Source organism: Syngnathus typhle, linkage group LG1, assembly GCF_033458585.1.
Source record: "Syngnathus typhle isolate RoL2023-S1 ecotype Sweden linkage group LG1, RoL_Styp_1.0, whole genome shotgun sequence".
Lineage (NCBI taxonomy): Eukaryota > Metazoa > Chordata > Actinopteri > Syngnathiformes > Syngnathidae > Syngnathus > Syngnathus typhle.
The window spans coordinates 14408958-14433197 of NC_083738.1; the positions used below are offsets into that span (position 1 = coordinate 14408958).

General features: G+C 41.4%; 3 protein-coding genes across 4 annotated transcripts; 1 reads left to right on the top strand and 2 right to left on the bottom strand.

Annotated features, from left to right (window-relative positions):
- Positions 1–2068: 2068 nt before the first annotated feature.
- Positions 2069–14094, bottom strand: LOC133162436 (soluble guanylate cyclase 88E-like). Of its 2 annotated transcripts, none has more exons than XM_061291634.1 (19): positions 13993–14094; positions 11007–11194; positions 10535–10675; positions 10051–10190; positions 9635–9769; positions 8983–9106; positions 8787–8906; positions 8582–8666; positions 7784–7870; positions 7546–7663; positions 6357–6486; positions 6078–6224; positions 5401–5547; positions 5169–5325; positions 4435–4544; positions 4073–4162; positions 3055–3213; positions 2597–2734; positions 2069–2522 (listed from the first exon to the last, which is right to left on the bottom strand). In XM_061291634.1, the coding sequence occupies exons 2-19, from the start codon at positions 11124–11126 to the stop codon at positions 2370–2372; spliced, it is 2301 nt and encodes a 766-aa protein (XP_061147618.1). In that variant the 5' UTR covers positions 11127–11194; positions 13993–14094; the 3' UTR covers positions 2069–2369. The 2 variants fall into 2 exon arrangements, with proteins under 2 accessions (XP_061147618.1, XP_061147611.1); XM_061291627.1 differs by lacking the exon at positions 13993–14094 and adding an exon at positions 11292–12667.
- On the top strand, positions 12613–19210 carry LOC133162474 (myozenin-2-like). The gene is made up of 6 exons (XM_061291686.1): positions 12613–12767; positions 13692–13780; positions 14991–15148; positions 16134–16215; positions 17377–17557; positions 18741–19210. The coding sequence occupies exons 2-6, from the start codon at positions 13696–13698 to the stop codon at positions 18922–18924; spliced, it is 690 nt and encodes a 229-aa protein (XP_061147670.1). The 5' UTR covers positions 12613–12767; positions 13692–13695; the 3' UTR covers positions 18925–19210.
- On the bottom strand, positions 19211–23156 carry rbm22 (RNA binding motif protein 22). Its single transcript, XM_061291651.1, has 11 exons — positions 23017–23156; positions 22093–22146; positions 21959–21988; positions 21733–21865; positions 21539–21639; positions 20899–21071; positions 20549–20749; positions 20287–20451; positions 20124–20206; positions 19914–20042; positions 19211–19773 (listed from the first exon to the last, which is right to left on the bottom strand). Exons 1-11 carry the CDS (start codon positions 23068–23070, stop codon positions 19619–19621), a joined length of 1278 nt encoding a protein of 425 aa, XP_061147635.1. The 5' UTR covers positions 23071–23156; the 3' UTR covers positions 19211–19618.
- Positions 23157–24240: the final 1084 nt, after the last annotated feature.

Consider the following 24240-nt stretch of genomic DNA (forward strand, 5'->3'; position numbering starts at 1 on the left):
CGGCGTCTGCCTCCTGCTCCTCCTGGCGTTCTTCTACGCTTTCTGCTTCCACTGCTCCATCCCCTCGACGCCAACGGACTCCCACAGCAGCGTCAGGAGCGGCCAAGATCGAGAGGACGCCACCTTTAAGTGCACCTCGACTGAAGGCCTGTCAGTTGGGAATCACATCTGAGTGGCATTACGTCATTGCGTTTGATGTCATCTACATGATATACCACACATGATTATTTAAAACGCTAAACTCACCGATGCCCATGACTGCTTGGTATCACAGAAAAGATCAAATCAAAGAAAAAAAAAAGACATTTTTCAAATGAAGGTCCTTTGAAATTTTTTTGCACAGCTGTTAACTAAGCTGTTATTTAAACCTTTTACAGGGTGAATTGAATTGAAAAATGATTGAGTGAGAAAATGTTTTCGGTCCCAGAATTTCTCAATTGTATTTATATTATATTGTTAAGGCTTATATTTTGTTCGCCAACATTATGGCGGGTTGCATCGTGCTAGTTTACATATTATGTAATCACATTGTGCAACGTAACACAGCATATGACGTGTAGTGTTACACGTTATCTTACAGTATGTCGCATTCAGTACAAAGTATTAAGCAACATTGCAGCGTTGCACATTACGGAATATTGTTATGCTACATTGCGGTACACTACATTTTGTTGCTCTATGTTATGTTTTGCTCCACCCCATTGCGCCATATTGCGTAGCTCTGCATCATTTTGCACTAGCATAGTGCCACCTTACACTGTACAGCTACACAACTCTGTGTTGCATTACACCATGTTGTGGTGCACTACATTGTGTTAAACTACCTTGCATTATGCTGCACACTACTAAGTGTTACACCACTTTTGCTCTATTTTGCTACACTGTATCATGTCATGTTACGCTACAGTTACTGTACACTGTATTGCTCTATGTAGCATTGTGCTACCTTGTACTAAGCTACTTTGGATAAGCAACTTTGCATTACACCACATTTTGTTGCATGTGTTATATTGTGTTACACTATATTACCAGGTTGCCTTACACTAGGTTGTATGTGTGTGTACGGTGGTGCACTGGTTAGCACGCCCGTCTCACAATTCAGAGGGTGCGGATTCAATTCCACCTCCGGCCCTCCCTGTGTGGACTTTGCATGTTCTCCCCGTGCCTGCGTGGGTTTTCCCCAGGCATTTTGGTTTCCTCCCACATCCCAAAAACATGCATGGTAGGGTTATTGAGCATTCCAAATTGTCCTAAGGTGTGAGTGTGAGTGTGAGTGTGAGTGTGAGTGTGAGTGTGAGTGTGAGTGTGAGTGTGAGTGCAAGTGCAAGTGCGAGTGCGAGTGCGAGTGCGGCTGGTTGTTCGACTCTGTGCGCCCTGTGACTAGCTGCCAACCAGTTCAGGGTGTCCCCCACCTACTGCCCGATGACTGCTGGGATAGGCTCCAGCACGCCTGCGACCCCCGTGGGGATAAGCGGTACAGAGGATGGATGGATGGATGGATGGATGGATGGATGGATGGATGGATGGATGGATGGATGGATGGATGGATGGATGGATGGATGGATGGATGGATGGATGGATGGATGGATGGATGGATGGATGGATGGAGATAAGGAGATGCTTGTTCATCATTTGAATGTGTGCAGATACAACACGGCCAAGGTGTGTCCCAGCTGCAGAATGAAAATGCAAGAGGCTTGAATTTCGCGTGTGTGTGTGTTTGTGTGTGCGTGTCTGCGTGTGTGTGTGTGTGTGTGTGTGTGTGTGTGTGTGTGTGTGCGTGCGTGTGCGTGCGTGTGTGTCTGTGTATATATGTACTATTTATATGTACACATACTTTACATGAAGTCACATCATAGCTGAGTGGTATAATAAATAGTAGCGGACAAACAGGTCAGGTCTGTACACTTCTTGCCAACTTGCTTAATTTCTACTGAGCTGACAAGCTTGTTACTGAAACTTTCTGAAAGGAAAAAGCCATTTGATTGTCAGATCTAACTAGTAGTAGCTATAGCGTGCAAGACTGCAAGAAATAAACACAAGAGTGTTCAACTGAACCACATAGCAATGAGATTTTTGGGATGGGGATAAATAGTTTAATTGCTTTAAGGTGAAGCTGAAATGTGTTGATTGAAATATTTATTCTCACTGGGCTATATTTATTCTTTCTTCTATCACTATGCAATAAAACAAAGTCTATCAGTCTCATGTCAAATGTACTCAAGACAGATCACTGGAGTCTAGAATCAAAAGACCAAAAAGCAAACAAATTGTTTGTCAGTGTTTTACATCAGATGCACAAAGAGTCCATTACTGACTATGGCATCAGCTAGTGTCTGTTTGGCTTTTCCATTTTAACGTGTACCAGTTCAGGACACGGAACACATGGCACTCTTGGAGCAGCGAGAGTCACAGGAGTTGTCACGTGACTCCATCGTGGAATCCCTGCCATCACACTCGGGTGACTCCAACTCCAGATGAGCGTCCTCCAAGCACTCCTGCAAAGTGTCTTTGTAATGGGACTGACAACACAGCATGCATATTATGAATTTGAAAAAAAGCAACAAAACTTAGTCTTTTAACTTTTCAGTTTTACCTTGTGAACAGACATCTCTTCCACGCGACACTCTTCCACGGACTCCTCCAGAGAATGGCCTGAATTCTCCATCTTGATGTGATGAGAGTGAATAGATTTTACATCATCTTCGTCCTCGCCCGGTACCAGAGGGAAAACCTGAAAAGAAGGATACAAAGTCCAAAATAGAGCTTAAAAAATTAGCTAACTCACACAAAGTTAGGAACTTTGAGCACAATTTCACAATGAACCTAGTATGGAGTAATATCTGTACAGGTCAGCATCATTTGAATGGGATACGTTGATTAAATGTCGAGTCATTTTTTACATTTACATACATGTATACATTTCTATTGAACCACAAAAACATGTGGATGGCCACAAAGAGAGGATTATAAGGGAGAGCGACCAGTTCAGTTGGTTTTGCCCACTTCGCTCGGTGTGTGATAGGCCAAAGCACGATCTTGTTGCATCCCTACCAGTCCCTCCTCGTCACCCTCGGTGATGACCTCAGTGATGGTGGCCTTGCTGATGGCCTTACTGATGGTTTGGGTCTCGAATTGAGGACACGCCGCTTGGGCATTTCCATCTTTGTCCCGTTTACCTTTCAGCCAGTAGGTCTCAATCTCCACATTGCCCTAAAAGATGAGCAAAAGTAAGGATCTGTTTCATCACAAACCATTCATACCCTGGCCCAATTTAAGGTTGGGATTCATGTATTTGGGTTGAATGGCTATCTTCTTGATGGAAATAAAACAAGAGGGTCTCCCAAATAAAAATAAAAAAAACTCGTGTTGCCCGTTGTGAACTTCAGCTACCAAGATACAGTTTTCCATAAAATTGTCATAGATCAAGGAATTGTAACACAACTTGTCATATTTTGATGCTCATCTTTCAATGTTTAGACTTAATTGTGTACATTGCTTGTGAACAAAACCTTACATTCCTAAAATAAGTGGTTATATAATTAATAAGAAACCAATTGAAAGCATGGTCTGATTTGAGCTTCTACTCAGGTATAGGTTCCTTCCTGGAAAAATCTTTTCTGTTCCCATATTTAAATATTCATAGCACAACCTGTCTCATAAAAGGAAGTTTACAAAACAACTTTCTTTTTTTCCCCTTAAGATCCTTCCTGACGGCTGCTTTGGGAGAAATTTTGTTGGCATTATCACCGAATGTACTCTACACAAGTCAGACTGGAGATAAAAAGAAAAGCAAGCAGGCGACACTTACACACTCAAAATGCTAAATATGTTCTCTGCCCACAGCCAAAACATTGCCAGTTATTTTGGTTGGTTTGCTGATACGCACATCTTCCATTTGCACCAACTGTAGCCTGAGGGAAGTTTTTGTGCACGCAGATAACATTTATTTACTGCCAACGCATCATCCCACTGTGCTATTCACGTGTCCTACAGCAATTAATTATGTTGTCATAGCGAATATTTGCAGTACAGCTACAATTTCGATACTGTGTGTTGTTTTGACTCCGACCTTGATGGTAATGGTGCCCCTCCTTTCGAAGATAAAGTGGCTTCCTTTCAGGTGCTCATAGGTGGCGCTGCTGAGCTGGATATGCATTTCCTGATGAAGAGAGACAAAGACCTTCTTGAGTAGTACTTGTTTTTTTCTTTTCAATAAACCCTTCTTGTTCTTTGGATCCAACATTTAGAAATGATAACTGGACCTATCACTTGTGATCAATTCATAGAACAGGCTCACGGGCTGCTAATGTGGTTCTTGATTTTTGACCCCAATTAGTGCTTCCCTATTAGTCTGGGCTTTGGCGCCATCTTCTGGCAAACGTTAATTTGTGAATAGCAGGGTTCATTTTGTTTGGCTTTCACTTTCGTCACCTTTCCGTTGCTCTCCATGGCAGACGCCGTGTGGACTGTGTCGCCGTGCAGACCGTACCGGGGCATCTTGTGTCCTACCACACCTGCTACCACCATGCCAGAGTGGATGCCTGCAGCCAAAACAAAGCAGGTCCATTTGTGTAAGACTTGTTTTCATCACAGGCCCCATTGTAGTTGCAATTGCTCTCGGGGGGCCTGCTATTAACTGAAAATACATAAATGTATAATCACCGAGGATGTAACTCAAAAAACAATCTTATCTTTTGTCCAAACAGAAAGAAGCTGGAATGACTTCAAATAAATCATTGACCGCTTAAATGTGTTATTAGGAAAGTGCAACACTAGTTTGTCTTCTTTTTAGGGAATGAAGGATAAAAAGGGTAGTCTGAATTATTATCCTATAAATCACCACTGGCATTTGTTATTGCTTTAGCTTCATTCTTAAGAGCCCAGAGAGACTGTTTAAATGCCTTTGGAAGTTGCACTTGTTCTGTGCTACTTCTTTTTTCTCCCCTCAACCTGCACTGACAATCACATTGGTGTGATGCTGCTACAAACGAGAAAAAAACGTTGGGCCAAAAGCATATCACCTTGACGTCCGTCCACCCGAGACTGAGCTGCTCTACATTTGTTTACAAACAAGCTGTGTATTAGTTTCACTTCCTATCCCAGTGTGGGAACCCTAACAATTGTATCAATAATCATCATCAGCATAGGCGTGAAACCCAACCCACCGACACGAATCTGTATGTTGTTTCCATTTGAGGGGTCTTTCAAGTGATCGATGGAGCGCACCATGTCCAATGCCATGTCACAAATGTTATGCGCATGATACTTGGTCTTCTCCGGAGCACCTGCGACCACCATGTAGGCATCTCCAATGGTTTCAACCTTGCAAGGTAACACACTTGACTCGAGCACACGTGAACACAGAAAATACTGGTATACCAAGGAAAACATGCACACCTTGAAGACTCTGTGCTTCTCGCTGAGTGTGTCAAACAAAGTGTACATGGTGTTGAGCATGGACACCACCTGCAACGGAGTGATGTGGCTGCAAATGCGAGTGAATCCCACCACGTCGCTGAAAAGAATGGTCACATCTGGGAACACCTGAAAGAAACACAATGAATGCAGAAGAAGGAAATGAATACGCTGTCATCGGTTTTGCAGAAGAGTATGCTTGCTTATCCAAATGATAACTACCTGCTACCAAATAGCTTTGGTGTTGCTGTGCTTGAACACAAAAGGTGCTGCAAACCCATATTCATTCATTCATTTCATGTTGATAAAGTCCAAAATATTAGTGTGATTGTTTTTAATGTGTGTGTATGTAGGCCTGTTACTGTACAAAAAAATGCTTAACCATAGTGACAGATACTAAATTGGACCTTATCTTTATTTAGAACCAATTCTAAAAATAAAGCAAAGCTAGGACAGATGAAAGTGAGCTAAAGAGTAGCAATGGATTTTTGTGATGAAGCATTTGTTATTGTGTTTTGGCACATTGGATGTGATGTGGTTGCTAGTGTTTGGATTATTTATTTACTCATTTATTTATTTGCAACACTGGGGAAATCATTTGACGGTCGTGATTTGAATACGTCGTGCAGCAAGAAAGCTTTTTGTGTTCCATTTCTGACCTCACAAGTGTTTACAGCCGGCTCTCCTTTGCGCAGTCTCTTTGCTACTGGCTTAGGAATCATTCTGTAAAGGAGGTCATCTGTCTTTTTCATTTCATAGTCCAGCATCTTCATGCTCTCCTCTAGCTTGCTGGACTTCTTTTGCTCCTGTACTCAGACAGTAAAGAGATTACCGGTACAAAACAATTGCTTGTGTTGTGCAGGACTAAACTAAAAAAAACTAAATTATATAAAATAAAAATAAAATAACACGGAGCATGTTTCTAAAAGAGAGGAAACCTGTATGAGGGCTCTTTTCAGCTCCTCCGACTGCTGTGTGCCTGCCAGCACCAAATCTCTGCTGGAGTCGTGCATGCTCAGGTCATTGATGTACAGTCCGGTTTTAAACATGGCACTCAGGCTTTCCATCCTGCCCATGCACACAAACAAAATTAATGACAGGGGCAGATGGACAAAATGAAACGGGGAAATTTGCATTTAATACATTTTGCGAAAGCACTGCAATTGTGAGGATATTACTTTATGTTGCAAGGAAGCATGTTGGAAATATTTTATGATCTGATGAAAGGTTGAACTTCTTAGCTCCAAAAGATCGAACAGTATCAGAACTTTTTGTCCAGTTGAAATTGAGGCATTATATAAACAAAGTAGAAGGAATAGTGAACAGTTCAAAATAACAATCAGTGTTAGCATAAAACCTTCAGGCTTATGCAAATGAAAACGTTAAGAAGGCCTAAAGGAACATCTGAAATGTATTTATTTGGATAAAATCAGAGGCAGGTGTGTGCAGACTCCATGAATTTGAATAATTCTGAACACAGCCACAACCCCGTTGTGAGGGTGTGCACACTTGTGCAACCACATTATTTTAGTTTTACTTTCCCTTTTGAATATTTTTCAATTCAATCGAGTTTTACAGAGTCATAGATCACATTCATGGAAAAATAATGAATGCATTTATGGTTGTAATGGTCACTCTTAAAATGTTTTCACATAACATTCTGACTGTATTCTTGTAACTTAAAACATTGTCTTAATTTTGTTTTCATTGCAGTGTAGCAGTGAATGTTTTAATATTTGAGAAAGAGTGTAACGCCTCTTAAAGCTTCAATGTAGGCATGAGCGCACTTCACAAAATTCTGTGCTTTATAGAAGGATGTGGATGTTTTGGTAATGCTTTTTGTGGAAAAACACTCTCGCTTGCAAATGGGTTCCCATTAGGCTCACAAGAGCGCCACTGTCTGATTACAAGCTAATTAGCAGTTCATTTCATGCATGGCGAGAGCCGCTCGAATGGGCCCCTGAACTGATTCAGTGCCCACCAGCCTTTTAGTTTGCGCACTCGATGTAGCGCTCTTTGCACTTTATGTTTTGCTTTGCAACTAAAAAGTATTCATGAGGGGTTTTGTCCTCGAGTGTGCACCTGCTTGTGTTTATGCGTGTGAGCGTTGGTTCATGTTATTCTTACACAGGTGTTCCGAGGAAGATTATGGACTCCCACTCGGGCATGTATCGCATTTGTCCTTTCAGTTTCAGGCATCGGCTACCGTCACCCCAGCTCTCCATGGCGTTAGCGCTGTTGCCATCTGAAACAGGGGCGTGATGAAATGTTTATTCAATTAAACCTCACATTGCTGTTTTACTTCCAAAAGAGTTTCTTGTGTGAGCACTCTCGTTTTGTGCCAAACAGACATCCAAGTCAAAACCTTTGTAATCGTCTCCAATAATGGACTGAAAAGCCATGAGCTCCACGTCCACATCTGCAGACCGATTGGCATTTTCGTAGTCGGAATCTGCAAAGTACAAGTAAGCAGAAGGGTGAATGGCATTTTCTTAAGAATGTCTTTTTATGCCAGTTCCATCAAAATATTACTTTTTGTAAAACCTGTTGGTGGTACAAAAGACATTCCTAATGCAAGTCCAAACAGCCCCCTAATTTAATGGATCTTGACATTTCATTTTATGTATGTATCTGTACTAGATATATCTTTTTAACAAGCTAGAAAAGTGTTAAAACTTTTTTAAACCCCTCTCCCTTACTTAAACAAGGATTAAATTTCTTAACATCTACCGCACAATATCAACACATTATGATAATTACCAGGCCTAATTCCTGCTAGATTTGACTTTTTTTTTTCTTGTGGTCAGAAAGTACCACTCTCTTTTTTGAATTGCATTGAAAGAAGCACGTGATACAATAGAATTGAACTTTTTATTTTTATTTTTATTATAATCGACGGATCCATCAATATTTCACACCCAGCACTACAAAATATACTATGGTATCGATGGTTTATTATTTGCCTTTTTTCTTGATAACATCAAAATAATGACAAAATAAATTATTCAATTCTTAAATAATTCCAGTTTTGGAATGACTCCTAAACCATTTTTTCCCCTCATCACGTGTGAGGTCTACGTGTGTACAGGAAAACGACGTATAAGTGAGCCCTTGCCTAGCGGACACACACCCCTGCGACTGTTTACATGGCTTCCACTCTTACTCTGGACTCGGTTGTGGAGATTCCTCTCTCTTTTCACAGGTTCCTTGGACATGATCTCAAACAAGTTGTTGGGATGGGAGATGATCTAGGAACCCACAAAAACAAACACTCGCAGCACTCGTACATTGCAGTCTACTTGTTTCAGACAATGACAAATTTGCCACTTTGCTTGGTACGACAATACGGGAAGAGAGAGCTACGTCACCATGTTCCACGTGAACTCCACCAGGGGACGAGCCAGCAAAAAGGCATCAGTGATCTTTTTTCCATCTAAATCAGGGAAGACTGTCGAAAGTCCCGAGCCAACATTGTGCACCACCATGTCCTAGAGATTCAAAGCAATGAGTCACTTCTCAGGTATGTTCCAGAATTTTCCTGGAGTCCACACGTGCAGCTTTGACCTGTCTGAAGACGATGTTGAAGGGGAAGACTTCAAAGAAGAAATCAGAGGTAATTGGCAGAATCTCCTGCTCTTCCTCATCTTCCTTCATGATGTAGCGGTAAGCGGAGTTGTCAAAGTTCAGCCTTAAGGGACACGAAATGATTACCAAAAGTACAGCCATCTTGCGTTAAAGTGGTGACAAGGAAGAAAGAGCGGCGTCAAGCTGTGCCATGCATTCTAATTCATAAAATATGAACACGCTAGAAGTTGAAACAATTAGTCGATGATTTGACTATACGACTCCAAATCGACGCGTAAGCCTTGACGTCAACTCTAATCTCTAATCACCCTTTTTCGGAATAACCTCTTCAGCTGAACCATATTTAACAGGACGTTCGAGTCCCCTATTTACTGCTAGTCTTGAAATATTCATAGCGGTGGGATCATAGGACTGGCGAGAAGTCAAGCTGTTCAGTAAAGCACGGGCAATGACTGTTAAAATTATACGCTCTGAGTCACCCAATATATTCTGGAAAATGGATGGAGGAATGCAAAGTTTGATTTTCACCATGCTGTATAGATCTCTTGAATTCAGGCTGCAATGTGGTACATGTGCTTAGCATGTCTGCCTTTCTGTTCTGTTTTTGCATTTAATGCGTGTGCTTGCCTACCTCATGGTGACATGAGAGTAGTCCCCCACCAACTGCTCAGACAAGACCTCCACATAGATGTCAGTGTCATAGAACTGCTTCCCCATCTGTCTCAGCTGACCCATGGCATAGTGCAGGTAGCCTTTGCGCTTACTCCTGCAGATCACAAAGTTGGATCAGTGGAGTACGGTTTGAACATTGTCGAACATGCTGGATGCACCAACAAGATCGCATGGACATGCTTTTCGGAGAGCATTGGAATTACAGGTTTGTATCTGCTCTTTGGCAATGACTGAGAACTGGAACTTCCCCAGCAACCATTCCCAAAACTAGGAACTTTGAAATGGCCAAGTGCATTCTAGCAAATTGCGCACTGTTAATTCTATGATCCCTCAGAACGTATGATTAATGCATGGAACTCCATTCGATTCTCAGACCTGTAGTGAAGGGTGACTCCAGTGGCAGATTCCTCCTGGCAGAAGAAGGTTGGGGGCTGCACCTTGGGGTAGCTGAACCGTAGATACTCGTGGAGGTTGTCAAGGCCATTGACAAAGTCACGGACATGACGGCCCAGCACCTGGGAGCAGAAACATAAATGAAATATAATGTCTGTTTTAGTCCCACCATCCACATTTTCTTAGCCAGGGTGGCAGAGGGCATTGGCGTCAATCTCAGTTGACTGCATACTGTAGATGGGCCATCAATTCATCTCTACTCATGACACACAAACAAATTAATATACTGTATTTCAGGCTGAGTGGGGAGTAGTTGCTTCTTAAAAATATATATCTACAGATCATCTGTGTCCCAAAATGCAGGACACTGAGACTATAGCGTTGACTTTTGGTAGAATCCAACTGTTCTTCCTAAAGTTTGTTTTGCGACAAACATACAACAACTGAATGTGAGATCTTTGGTCACCTTGAGAATCCTGTCATAGCCGTACTTCCCTACAAATCCCAGGAAGTAGACCCCCCAGGAGTTCATCAGCTCATTGTAGGGTGTCCCTGTCACCCCACTGGCTGCCTTTGCAATGCGAGGAATCACACTCTCGCTATACACCTACAAGTACAAAAATACACCAGAGAATTTATTTTAAGAAGACCTTTAGAATATAATGAGGATGCTACCAGGAGCTTCAGATCATCAGATCAAAGAAAGAAAAAAAAAATAGCAAGAACGGTCTTCACTTGTCCTCACCTTCAAATGCACCTCAGGTAACCGTAAACCTATTAAATTAGACCTTTAGGGAAACTGTTTTTTTTTTTAATAATGCTAATGTCAGGCTGCCATAGGAAATTCTACTGCAGATGAATAATTTTCCTAATCTACACAATGGGGCGGCAATTACATTTGTACATGCAGCATACATTTGCGTAATTTTGGAGGATACCTCATGAGTGACAAAAGAATGCAGCCGGACATCTGCTCTCTCCCTGACCAGCTTCCACACATCGTCCCCGTACGACTCCTTGATGAAGTCGTGCAGACTCTCACACAGCAGCCCATACATTATGACACCCGAGACTGAAAGTCAAACTACAAAGTATGGCGCACTTCCACCAGTATTCCCAAAGGCACCTGCAGGTGAATGGAAAAAGTCCAGACTTCATTTAGTGCAATCGTTTCAACAAGCCATTAATTGCACAATGTTCGCTTTTGCCATTAACGCTGCTACCTGTGGAGCTCAGTTCTTGATCAGATTAGATATCCCAATAGGGTTTCATCTGAGGGACGACTGCGCCAACTGTTTTAAATGGCCTCTCATTACACAAGTACTTTGGTGCGGACGGGTGCGCATTGTTCTTGTGTCAGCTGTCAGCGCCTGGTGGCTGCGGAGCTCCATGTGACACGAACACACCACAGAAGCCATATCACTCAAACACAGGTGACACCAGTAAAAGGAAGTAAACAATTAGAGGGTCTGCCCTGCTTTTATTTATGTACATAGACAAACGTGCTCAAAGAGACACCAGAGGTGTTAAAGGGCAACAATTCTTCTTATTTAATGGTTAGTCTGCTGATGAGTTTTTTTTCCCCCTTAAATGACACCGCATTTTCTCTCGGCTTTCTAATAAGGGATGGTGGCTTTGTGGAGCTGAGAAGGTGCAAAATCGATATCTAATCTCAGCAGAGATAAAAAGGAAAATATGCTTTCCTCCCAGATGTCTGCTGTCCTCAATGAATCAATCTGTGCAGTACATAAAATCCACTTTAAAGGCCAACAGGATTCCACAAACTGTATAATGGTTTGGAATTACATTTAAAATGTATTATATCAAACAAACCCCCCCAAAAAAGAGATATTTTAAATGTGGTGTTTATTCCTTAGTTTACAAAGATACCGAAATTTTAATGTTACATATAAACCGCACATCAAAAATATATGCTGACGTGACACAAGAAGGCAAGCTCAAGCACCGCCGCACTGAACGTTTGACATATTTGTATCTAGTATGCTCTAGATGCGATTTTCATGAAAACATTTACTCTAATCGCGGAATCTCCCATAAGCTTTAAATTTGGGCTAAGGTTAGCAATAAACTGGAGCATTCTGACTTATGTACATGACTTTTCCCACTGTAGGAACAAAACTCTGTTGTAAAGTAAGGAACCCCTATAGTTTGAGTTTTAATAAAATTTCTAATAAATTGCAGTTGTCAGGTGATGTCAGTGGAGAAATACTAAGACATTAGTGAAATGAACAACAACAATTTAGTCTGATGGGTTTTAAAAGCTGTTATGTGCAAAAAGAATTAGGTGACTCACTAATAATATTTGTGCATACAGAATAGTAGTTGTTTGCCTGGCCTTGTGTCACAGTCCGCATGCCAGCTGTTTGGAGGCGCTCACACGCAAACAGCCAGAATGTGTTTTTATTAGCAAAGAGCTTTGAGGTCAGGATGAAAATCTTTATACTTGCCCCATCCCCCTAATCACTGCGTTCATCCGTCCTCACTCATGTTAAAATAACCCGGTGAGCTAAGAGCCCGAGGCATTCCGTGATGCGTTTTATACTGGCTATTCCTTCTCTGTTTGGGGAGTGTCACATAGCTGTGAGGAGGCTTCCTGTCCCGGTACGGGATAAACCCCATAGCCACCCAGATCAGCTGTGACACCCCACACACAGACAGACAACAGCTAGGACGCTCAGGTAAGGCGGCAGATGCAAGATTATCATTGCATACATACACCATCAATCATGGCCTGCTCACCTTTTTTGTCCTTCTTGCAAAATAAGCCTTTTGTAATTTGCTTGCACTGCAGTGTAGTTGCAAGGGAATGCGTTTGATGTTGATTGTTACCAAAGAAAAGCAATCCTACTAATCCAATTGCTTCCCGCATGAAAGGTGAGCTCAATCTCTCATTTCATATAACGCAGGTGGAAAGTGAATGTTGTACATGCCCAAGAGACATCTACTGGATCTAAAGTCAGATTGGATTTGATTTGGCAGATGAAATCACCGTATGTTTGAGGAGCAGTATTAAAGACGGATCAAAATTAATAACGGCAGATGTGCAGTCTACAAACATCATTAAGAAGCGTCCATGCATGGGATACGTAAATATTACAGTAGTATTAGGCTATAGCATCACATCATTAAGAATAGTTCAGTGGTTTAGTTTAACTTTTTTGCCCAGTGTGTTTACAAATGTAGCACGGCTTGTGACTCGCAAATTGTTTTAGCCACAACCATATACCCATATATCCTTAAACTAATTCATAAATAACTGTAAAATCACTTTTTTTGTCTTTTTTTGCTATCGATAAAAAAATAAAAAAAACATCAACGTATGTTCTTTAAATTGCATTTTCTTTTCTGGTTTTCCATAATCATTGAAATAGAACTTGGGTAATTAAGCTATATGGCTGTAAAAAACACATTTGAATTGGAGGATCCTTTTTTATTTTAAGATACAAGTGCACCAATATAAAATATATCGAGGTATTTATATACTTTACTTAAAATGGACTAATATATTGGAAGGGAATGCTCCATTCACAGTACTGTCAAGAAACTATACAAATCAAATCATAATCCCACTGATTCAAATCAAATGTATAATTGTATCATAGGGACATGATGTTCACGCATTTGGGTCTGGATGACGTCACCAAGCAGAGAATATTGCAGGCTCAGATGCTGTCTAAAGAGGCCAGAGGAGGTAAGTACGTAATGAAGACGACGCGCTTTCAAATGACCCACATAAACATGATACTGTACTCAAAATGTAAAGGCTGCCTGGAGACACTGCACATCCAAATCCCCATAGCACCGACTTGTTCTCCAAACATTCCAGAAAGGAGCATCCCATCCGCTGTGTTTGTTCTCCAGTGTTTCCCCGACAGCTAAGCTTTGAAAGAGCGTTCCCCTAACCTCAGCAAAATGCGACTCCTGCCAGCAGATTTCATGCCCAGGCCGCTTCTCCGAATGCTCCGGCTTCTCCAAACACTTATCATGTGCGGGAAATAAGGCTATCCTTTCATTGGGGGGGTGCCTTTCATCTCGAGATTCCTATTTATATGTCCGGTTACCCTTGCAACCTTGGACAACAATAAATACTGGCACTGACATCATCTTGAGGCTATTTCAGTGTCTCTGCGTGGCCATGATAGCAAAAAAAGCGGAGCTCTGTGGAGTTTAACTTAATTATACGTATATGATATTATTTAAATCAGCACTCTGTTGCTGCTTGGTTCTAGCAGAAAGCGGTGGTGTCCTACATTTAGAGTGCAACCCCATTTCTAATATCTATTCCATGAAATTGTATTCATTTATTCACAGGAGTTAACTCTCTTCAGTTCATATTATTTGCTTGCCTCCACTCTTTCAAGGCGGGTTTGTGGATGTTAGATATCCTTTGCTCAGTTAGACTTTAGCTTCTATGTGCTTCAGTGTCAATCTAATCTTCATTGGGCCAGACCAAGATGTATTAGAAATGGTTTCTTGAACCGATCACAATTCAAATTCATATTCACAAGGCCAAAGCACCAGCGTGTTCGATGGACTCCTAATACCACTTGCTGGGCAAGTCAATGGCGGCCATCTTTCATCGCCACTCGCTAAGCGTACATGACTTGATTGATTAGTAATTACATATAGAATTATAAATTTTCTCATCTAAGGTATATGTTCAAGTGCAACTCAGTGATGTACATGGCATTTACGTGCTGGCCTATTGCACTTTTGTTTAATGCAATAAATGATCTACTGAAAAATCCAGGTACCAGATGCATGGCTTGCTACTGATAAGAAGTAAAATGTGATAAAGCGATATGTGGCTAGGTCACACATGATGTACCTGTACCTGTTTACTTCACAGCGACGCCATGTGTGTGGATTGTGTGACTGCTAACACATTTGCCTTGCGTCAGGGAGGCTGAATCTGGGGATGAAGGTCAGCGTTCCAAAAGACGTGATGATTGAGGAACTCAACCTTCCGTCCAATCGAGGTTCTCGCATGTTTCAAGAGAGACAGAAGCGGGCTGAGAGATTCACGCTGGAGAATGTGGCCAACATTGCTCACAACGCCGTGAGTGTAAAACGTAGACACACGTGACTCATAGCGACTGCAATTTTTTTTTTTTTTTTAAATCATGAATGTGACATAAAAGCATCAATCACAGAGCACTATTAGTCAAACAATGGGTGGTTGGATGACATCATACACCTATAGACAATTAGAGTATTTTATTGTTATTATCCATAAAAGCTGGAGTACGAAACGCAGATATTTTGTCAGCCAGAATCAAACTGTTCCAGGCTACATCCTGCTACAGTATTTTAAGTTCTGTGGCTGTAAAACTATTTCGATCTCTTTAATCAAACAGCAAAACCAGGTAAAAATTTGAAAACAACCTAGCAAATATGATACTTCCTGGTTCAAGTAGGATGATGTGAATTTTGGGATTTGAAGCATAAGGAACAGTTCGGTCATGACTCAAGGAGCAAAAAGAAATATTTATATTTATAATCAAATGGCAGGACTGTACCACTTTTGATACCCTGAAGTCAGCTTTCATTGGCTCACCTGACTAAATGTGGGTAAAATAAACACTATGGGAAGTGGATGGCAGGAGCATATGACATACCTGATGAGATTTAAATGAAAAACTCTCTAACAGTGTCAGTATAATTCAACTTATCCCTTCAAAGGCAAACATTTTGATACAGCTCTTTGTAATGTATCTCATCGTGAAGGTATATCAAATCTCTGGGGAAGGCACAAGATTTAAGACATGACACTTTCCTCAATTGAGGGACTGTGGTCTATTTATCTATCATTACAGGAATGTATTTAGTCTCCAGCTTTGGCAAATTTCACATTGACTTTGTTCATTCCTATCAGGAGCATCGTTAGCCTGTGTTATAGCCTCGGAGGAATGCTTGGATCACCCCTATGTCCTTTCTTACTTTAGAAAACTTTGCAGAACTGTGTCCCCTGTAGCTCAGAGGCACGATTAAAGTGAACTCCTAAAACCCTTTGACTGCAACCAATCTAATTGTCCCTTTCTTAGGCCCATCCAGTGGCTGTTCCTCCCCCGCAAATCATCCAAAAGCCTCAGGGAGGAAAGGAGAACCAAGCTTTCGCTACCGCTGGTAAGCATAGCCTGGTTATGAACCTTCAGAAGACGCCATCAAAGAAGGGCAGTCCTGATGCCCTCGCTCCAGCTAAACAGTGCTGCACTGTGCCTAAAGGACCCCGGCCGCAGTGTGACACAAGTAGAACGGCTAGTTCAGCCTAATGCTGGTGGGGACTAAGCCAATGCTTGTAGAGTTTCGGCCTTGTAGTCACAAAAAAATGAAAGCATTGTTATGCTTGCCGCTTAGCATAAATGTTTTATGTTATCCACACTGAGAATTTGTGACTGTAGTGACAATTAATTGCATTGAAATGTAGTATATTACGGCTGCTGTACTGCTGCTGGATCGTTGGAAGTAAGTCACATCCAATAAACACTTTTTGCTGCTCTTTTTCAAAACCAGATTGAATATGGTCACTTTACATTTTGTTAAAATTTGTTTTAGTTTCTGTCTGATAATTCCTGTGATGAGTTGTTTTGCTTGATCACTCGCAATGTTTTTGTTTTTCTGTGTCTTGTAAGCCTGGGAGGCCTTGGCACCTTGTTTGATGTATAGTGCAATAACTAACTAAATTAAAAACTTAATTGTCTCCCCAATTAAATGCTTAACTAAGCTATAGCGTAATAATTTACAAGCTATTGCTTAGCTAAACTGTAAACATACCTGTAAAACCATGTATGTTTTGTAATGACAGATAAGATGTCGGAATTGTTGCTTCTCTGAGTTGTAAACTTTGCATGTTGCCAATTTAGTTTTCCCTATTTTCAAACACCATAATTCATTTATCCAAATAATGTTTGGCGCTCGCTGCAATGATACTTGCTTCATAATGTGGCTTCGGCATTTTGTTTCCTAGCATATTTTGTTATTACTATGTCAGCTAGCAAACTCTACAAAAATGACATTTTATTAAAAATTAAAAATGGCACACTATCTTGAAAAAAATGCAGATCATATTGACCAAGCAATCAGTTCCAATTTCATGAATAGCAAGTAAAAATGGAGTCTTTCATAAATTATAATCTGAAGTCCAAAAATTGATCATTTAAAATTGCCCCCCCCCCCCCTCCCCCAGGCCTCTCCTAATAGGGTTTATAATCAGATTGGGGCGGCCACAATGACATTATTAAAAGCCCTTTTTCTGGGCCATTTTTAACTCATCTTTTCTTCCATTAGGATACTCTGCCCCACTGAATGAGATCCCACATGAGAAGTTTAACACAACAGCGATTCCCAGATTCTACTGGTCTCCATGGAGGGAAGCTTTGCGCCATGACAAGGAACTTCTGGAAGCCCTCAATGCTCAGTTGCCATTACCACAAAGACATCAGGTTGCCCACTACAGGTGTTTCAACAGGTAAAGGTTGGGAAATGCTTCCTTAAACCCCTAATTGATTCAATAAACAAGAGGTACAGTACTTTTGAGATGAAAAGGTGAAAGATGTCCTCCATGGCCATCAGATGATCTAACCACCCCAATCATCTGGGCTCTAGTCCATGTTTCCACAATTCAAGTATTCAGACAGCTTCTGCTGTGCACTTTCATGGACTGTAGCTACATGATGGCTATTTTCAATCGTGACACTGGAGATGGCCCACTGGGATTCAGTTTTCAATGCTCGAGCAAGAAACTGAGAATCGAAGCCATAGAACTCAGTGCAATGCATCTGCACTGTGAGGAAAGACAAATATTGCTTCTTGGCAGATAGTGAGCCAAGACACAACAGATTCTATGACCTAAGAGGTTATGCCGTTCTGGGCATAGGATCGTCCATCTGTTTGTGTGTATGCGGCAGTACGCCACTTCCTAATTTGATATACACTATTTTGCCAATGTTATAGCAACCTTTTTCACAACAGTATTTAATTTAATTTGACAGAGTTTGCACCATAAAAATACAAAAGCAATTTACAGAAAACATGGCCAAAAGCGACAGTCCATGAGATCTGGACAAAAAGTGCAATGACAATTTTTCACTATTTCGTTTTTTTTATGGAAATGCCCATCCACTCTAAGTGAGCCAGGAATGTAATTATTTGAGCATTTCTGGGGTTATATATATTTTTCAATGCAATTGAATGGGCGTCAATTATTCATGGCCTTTAGCTATTCACAGGCCAGCCCGGTCCCTATCGTCAAATGGCGGGGGTCCCCTGTATTGGTTTTAGTGGGCCACTTTAAGTGAAGTTACGGGCCGGACCTGAGGCTTGATATTCGACACTGATGAGATACATGCACATGATGTCACTTGTTTTTCTGCCAGCCGGTTGAAAAATGAGCCCCCTTCGGCTGGCTCTATTTACACCCTCTAAGATTTTGATGAAATTGTGAAACCTCCATCAAGTCAAAGCTCAACTAATGGACAGAGCAGCTGGTGATAAACACGTTGAGTCACCCTGAATCCCAGATGGTCCACTGCACCATATCACACCTTCAATTCAGTCAGAAACATAAAGTAGATATTGACCACATTCAATGGTATTATGTGAGGCTGCATAACACATTAAAACAAAACAATTGCTTTTCTTTTGACTTGCAGGTCTCCCATGCCGTTTGGAGGGGCACTGTCCAGCAAGAGGGTGATCCCCGTTATTAGCTTTGAGGCCCAAGAATCCCCAAACCTGCCTGGCGCCACTTTGGACCGCATGCACCATCGGCCTAATTTCAACATAGCGCCAAGGGGGTGGAGAGGCCATCAGTGCCCTGAATCTAATGAACTATGAAAAAGGACTAATTAACTTAAGACCGTCATCTCTGTTAATCAGCAGCAACAGCAGGAGGGAGGGGGAAAAAAACACATAATAGATAATGTGGTTAGCTGCTACACTGAGTGGCTGCGGCAGATGAAGCAACGTCAGGGTTTTGAAATGGTAATTTTCACAGTCGAGCACTGGATTAGCATTATGCCCAAAACTGTTAGTCACAAGCAACACTCATTCGTATAGCTTGACTGAATCTAGGGTTGCAACAACAATAATGGAAAATAATAAAATAATGACAATGAACACATTTATGGGAAATTCATCTTAATTTTTCCAGGAAATTAACAGAAACTTTATTTACCACTCCTTTGCAATCATTTCAATATGTCCAACAAGCCTCTTTGATGTTTCACTTTTTCTAACGCCGAGTTTGATTATCCACAAAGACTATGAAAGACTGTAATGCATCGTTTTAATAGGTCAAAGAAATATCCAAAGAAAACATATCATTGAACTAAGTCATTACACAATGGAATATTAACATTGTTTAAAAAAAAAGCCTGCGCTGATTCAGTTGGTGCACTGCACCGCGGATGCCGAATAAATCTAATAATATTATGCATGTTGGAGTTTGTAATTCTATGTAGTCCACAGCGTGTTTCCAAGCCCACAGACAGTATGGTATGAAAAAAAGAGTAGAGTTTGGGCCTGGTCACTAATCGCCATGGCGTGCACCGTGTGCAGCGTGGGCACCCATCCGCTGGGGATCCTGAGAAGGGTAGTGGATTTGACCTGGAGGTCTCATGCCCATGGGCGGGGGCATTGGTGGAGCCATGGGACCCATGGGGTGAAACATTGGCGGGCCAAAACCTTTGAAAGATATGGTCAACACAACATTAGATGCTTCAGATCTGCCGGCACATATGATGAATCGCTGATGGAAGATCATTAAGTTTTCAGGATGCAGGAGCTCAGACGAGCATTTGAGTAGATATTGGTTGCGGGTTTACCTGGAGGAGGCGGGTTGAGGCCTGGGGGTGGTGGCAAAGTAAGGTTCATGACAGCTGGAGAAGTACTTGGGTCCAGGTTGAAATAATTTGCTGGAGGTTCTTCATCAAGAGGTGGTGGTGGAGGTAACGCTGCAAAATTGTTAGAAAATAACATCACCAATAATTCTGTGTTGGCTTCATTGCAGAGTGAAATTTAGGTATTAAACTTACCTCCTGGTAGTCCTGGCACAGGATCAAGTCTGGTACCCATCTCACTAACTCCTTCGCCCTCTTTTCCTCTTGCTGCCTGGGACCTGAAAATTGTGAAAAATGCACATTTTAGGAGTCACTGTGAGCCGTTTCATGGTACATGCGGATTCCAATAATGCCTTACCTTCCCCACTTGACCGTGAGCCTCTGACCATTGATGATGAGCTTGTTGAATGAATTTTCTGCGGCCATTTCAGCAGCTTGCCGTGTGGCGAACTGGATGAAGGCGCATTGCTGCCTTTGTACCAATGTGATGGTACGAATCTCACCAAACTGGTAGAAGAAGCCCCTAAAAAAAAAAATGTTTAAAAAAAAAAAAAGTAAAAATCCAGCACAAATTCCTATGTTGAAAAATCACAGCAAAAAGCAAACAAACAAAAGCTCACTTGAGATCTCCATCCGTGACTGTTTCGCCAAGACCTGCAATGTACAGTGTGGTAATGGACTTGTCATCTGGGGGGTCCAGCCTGGGCATGGTGGAGGCCCGTTTCAGAAGCTTGTCAGCAACTGGATCATTGATGCCATAGTAACGATCCTTGATGTTCTGGTCAGCGAGCGGGTCATCAGGATCTGTGGGCTTCTCATGCCTGTGTAAAAGCAACGAGGCATCAGGTGGGCCCACATTACACATTGCCTATTAAGAATTGCTTAAACTTCTAAATAGCCTGCCCAACAGCTGACACTGCAAGTCTTTTGTTTGATATCGATCTATTGTGTTATAAAGAGTGCCACGCACCTGTAAGGACACTCTTCCCCTCTCCTACACTCGCCCTTAACCCAGAAGGAGCAGATGTGTGGACGGTTCCTCTTGTAGTATGGTGTTGTGCGAGCCAGTTTCAGCAACATGTCACTAGAGCTGGCCGCCTTGCCGCCCTGACCGCCTGGCCATGCGGCATCCAAATCAGCTAACTATGAACACAAAAAACACATAGGGGTCAATCATTATAATTATCTGCAACACGTATTACTTTTCAGGAGATACTGTTTTGAGCAGTCGCACATACGCAAATCAATTTTTATTTTACCACAAACAACATGGCATGATTGTCAAGTAAGAAGCTGATTAGCCTGACGGCTTTAACTGTATTAGAATCAATCAAAAGGGAGAAACACAAAAAGAAATTGGGGCGTGTTTATCCATTTGCTACATGCAAGGTACACTTGAAACCCAACAAATAGACATGACCAATGGTTTTATGCTGTTCTTCAGTTATGAATACACAAATTATTTAAAAATATATATATACAACATTGGTGCAATTTATTTAGCTGTTTTGCAACAAAATATGGTGTTAGAACAATAAAATCATACAGTAGGGGGAAAAAGTACTTTTCAGATTAATACAACACTGGCACAAGCACGATAAAGCAAATACCTCCGTCTCCATGTTCTGTGTAAAGTATTCTTTGTTCACATCCGAGCGAGGAATGTCATCTTTAATGGCAAGGCCAGTATCTCGAACCTGGATGGGTAAACCTAAGAAAAAGACAAAATGCATTCAAAGGTGTAACTCATTGGTTAAATACTTCAGACATAAATGTGTAACATAAACCAAAACCAAACACTCACCATACTCCAGATCCAGCAGACATGTTTGACAAACATTCTTCATTTTACTACAAGTCTGACAAACTTCGGTCTTCTTGAAACGCATACGTGTCCCTGGACACCAGCGGAATACGGTAAAAGGCCGTGCACAGATCTGATAGCAAAATATACAACCATAATACAGTGAAGATCACATTACATGTTAAAACTCCAATTCTATTTGCTGATTTTGAGTATATAGGCATACCTTGCATTCTTTCCCATATTTCTCTTTGGTCTAGTGGGAGGGAAAAAAGACAATGAAAACAAGTGGTACATGGTTGAGTGCATTCCAAAAAGCAACAACGAGGTGAAACATTGAAGCAACAAACGCTCACCCACCATTCGGATGTAAGGGTTTTCTCCTAAACATGTTTGACAGAGAATCGGGAAATCCTGTAAAATAAGCGTTTTATTCAGCAGGGGAAGGAGGAGCCACAGTACACAAACAAGTACATTTTCGGGGCACCTATTTTGAAATATTTCATTGTCTGATGGCTGGTTACACTTCCTACATCTGTAAACAAATACCCGAATGTTTTACTGCCTTTTTTTTTTTTTTCCAAAAGTTCGACCATGTCAGAATTCTGAGAATAAAGTCAGAATTCTGAGGGGAAAAAGTCAGAATCCTGTCACCCCTCGTTTTATTTCTTTTTCTTCACTGGCCCTAATCCTTTTCCGTATATATCAGTTAATTTTAAGGGTTTTTGTAAAGGGGTGGCTGTTTTTTGTCTCCTTGGGCCAATGTATTAAAACCGGAACTGCATATGAGTGACAGTAAAAATATTTTTTACTTCTATTTACATTAAAAAAAAAAAAAAGACTGATACATTTTCCTACCTCTGCGAGTACAGTTATAGGCTACAGCAAACCTGTTTACACTTGGCAACGCTAGTCTGCTAACGCTAGGCTCAATTTGGTCATCGTCGCATCCAAACGACTTTATGGCGGTTTCAACATAACGTTTTCACCAGTCTTCCACCAACAGATCGATAGCAGATGCTTTTATGAAATGCTTTGTTAACGTGAGGATTCGAAATTTTAACCAGTATTAAGGCAGGATCACGTGGAAAAAAAGGCTCGCATCCACGTTACGAACCGACACTGTAAGTTAGCTTGCTAATGCTAACTAGCTGGGCAACGAAGGAACATATTAAGGGTAAAAGTGGGCATATTTTTCAAGTAAAGTTATTCAGGGGAGCTAAACGAGATAACAGTTCTAACGGCAGCGTTCATTGTTTGCAAAATAATTAGAGTACAACGTACCGCGTCTTCCCAGTTCTGTCTATTGTAAGTGTTGGAGCCGAGGGACGTCGCCATTTTGCGAAGTGTGATGTCAGACCGCGACGCACTGTGGAAGTGTCTCGTTTGGCCGCAGGGTGTCGCCCTTTCCGAGAGGCCTCCTCGAGTAGAACTGTTCACGATAAAAGCACGCATAAAGGTCAGATTATCATGAAAGGGGGCGGGGATTAACGCAAAATGTGATCATTTTTATTTCCAAGTAGTCAGAGATGGGAAGTAATAAAATACAAAACAACTGCTTGGTTTCCCTGGTGATGTTTTATCCCCTACGTTTGAAGAAAAAAAATATGTGGAGGAACATAAACCAGGGTGCATCAAGTGTGACCCAGCAGATTCAGAGAAGCCATTTATTCCCCGCATATGGCCTTGTGATTAAAACAATTATTTGAAGTTCTCATATTCAATAATAATTTGTGGCAAATGTCTTGTATTTATTTGCCAGCCAAAAACTACAAGCTTTTGGTTTTCAATAATCGCAGTCTAATCTGAACAAAAAAAATATGTCTGCCTATGGCAGTTCTGTTAAGATGGAGAGGAGAGGAACATAAGTCAGTCACGAGGCACATGTAAACAAAACACCACTCACACTTTCATTTAACCTGACATGAATGGTGTTGGCTAGTGCTAAGCCACAGTACTCGCAGAAAACATATAGCTTGGATAAAACATGCAAACTCCCTCTGATCTGTTGTAAAATGTTGAAGAGCACATGAATAGGTAGGTATACTACTTAACCCAATTCCTATCTTTGCTTACAGTTTAACTACCCACCTGTTCACTTCGGGTCAGGTTGCTGCGTGAAACTCCAATTAGTGGGGCACAGGAAGTTTGCCATATCGGATTGGCAATAAACCCCTGATGTTTAGTTAAGTTCAGGATGAGGGTGTGGAGTCAAAGGAATGAGGATTAGAAGGTAGATCTCTTTCTCGCGTTGTCTGTCTCAACATTCAGGACATCATTAAGAATATTCAGCTCTGTTTACAGGCCATTCTTTTTCTTAATTGCATTTCCATGACAAATTGTCAAAAGTATCTCCGCCCCTTCCCGTTTCCTTTTCAGTGGATTGCAGTGAGAATTTGTTTGGAGTAGCTCTGAGACTTTCAATGAGTTGTGTGTCATGTGACATGGATGAGACAACCAAAGCTGTTTTTGAAGGACGGCTTTGTTACGGATTTAGCCACTCCATAA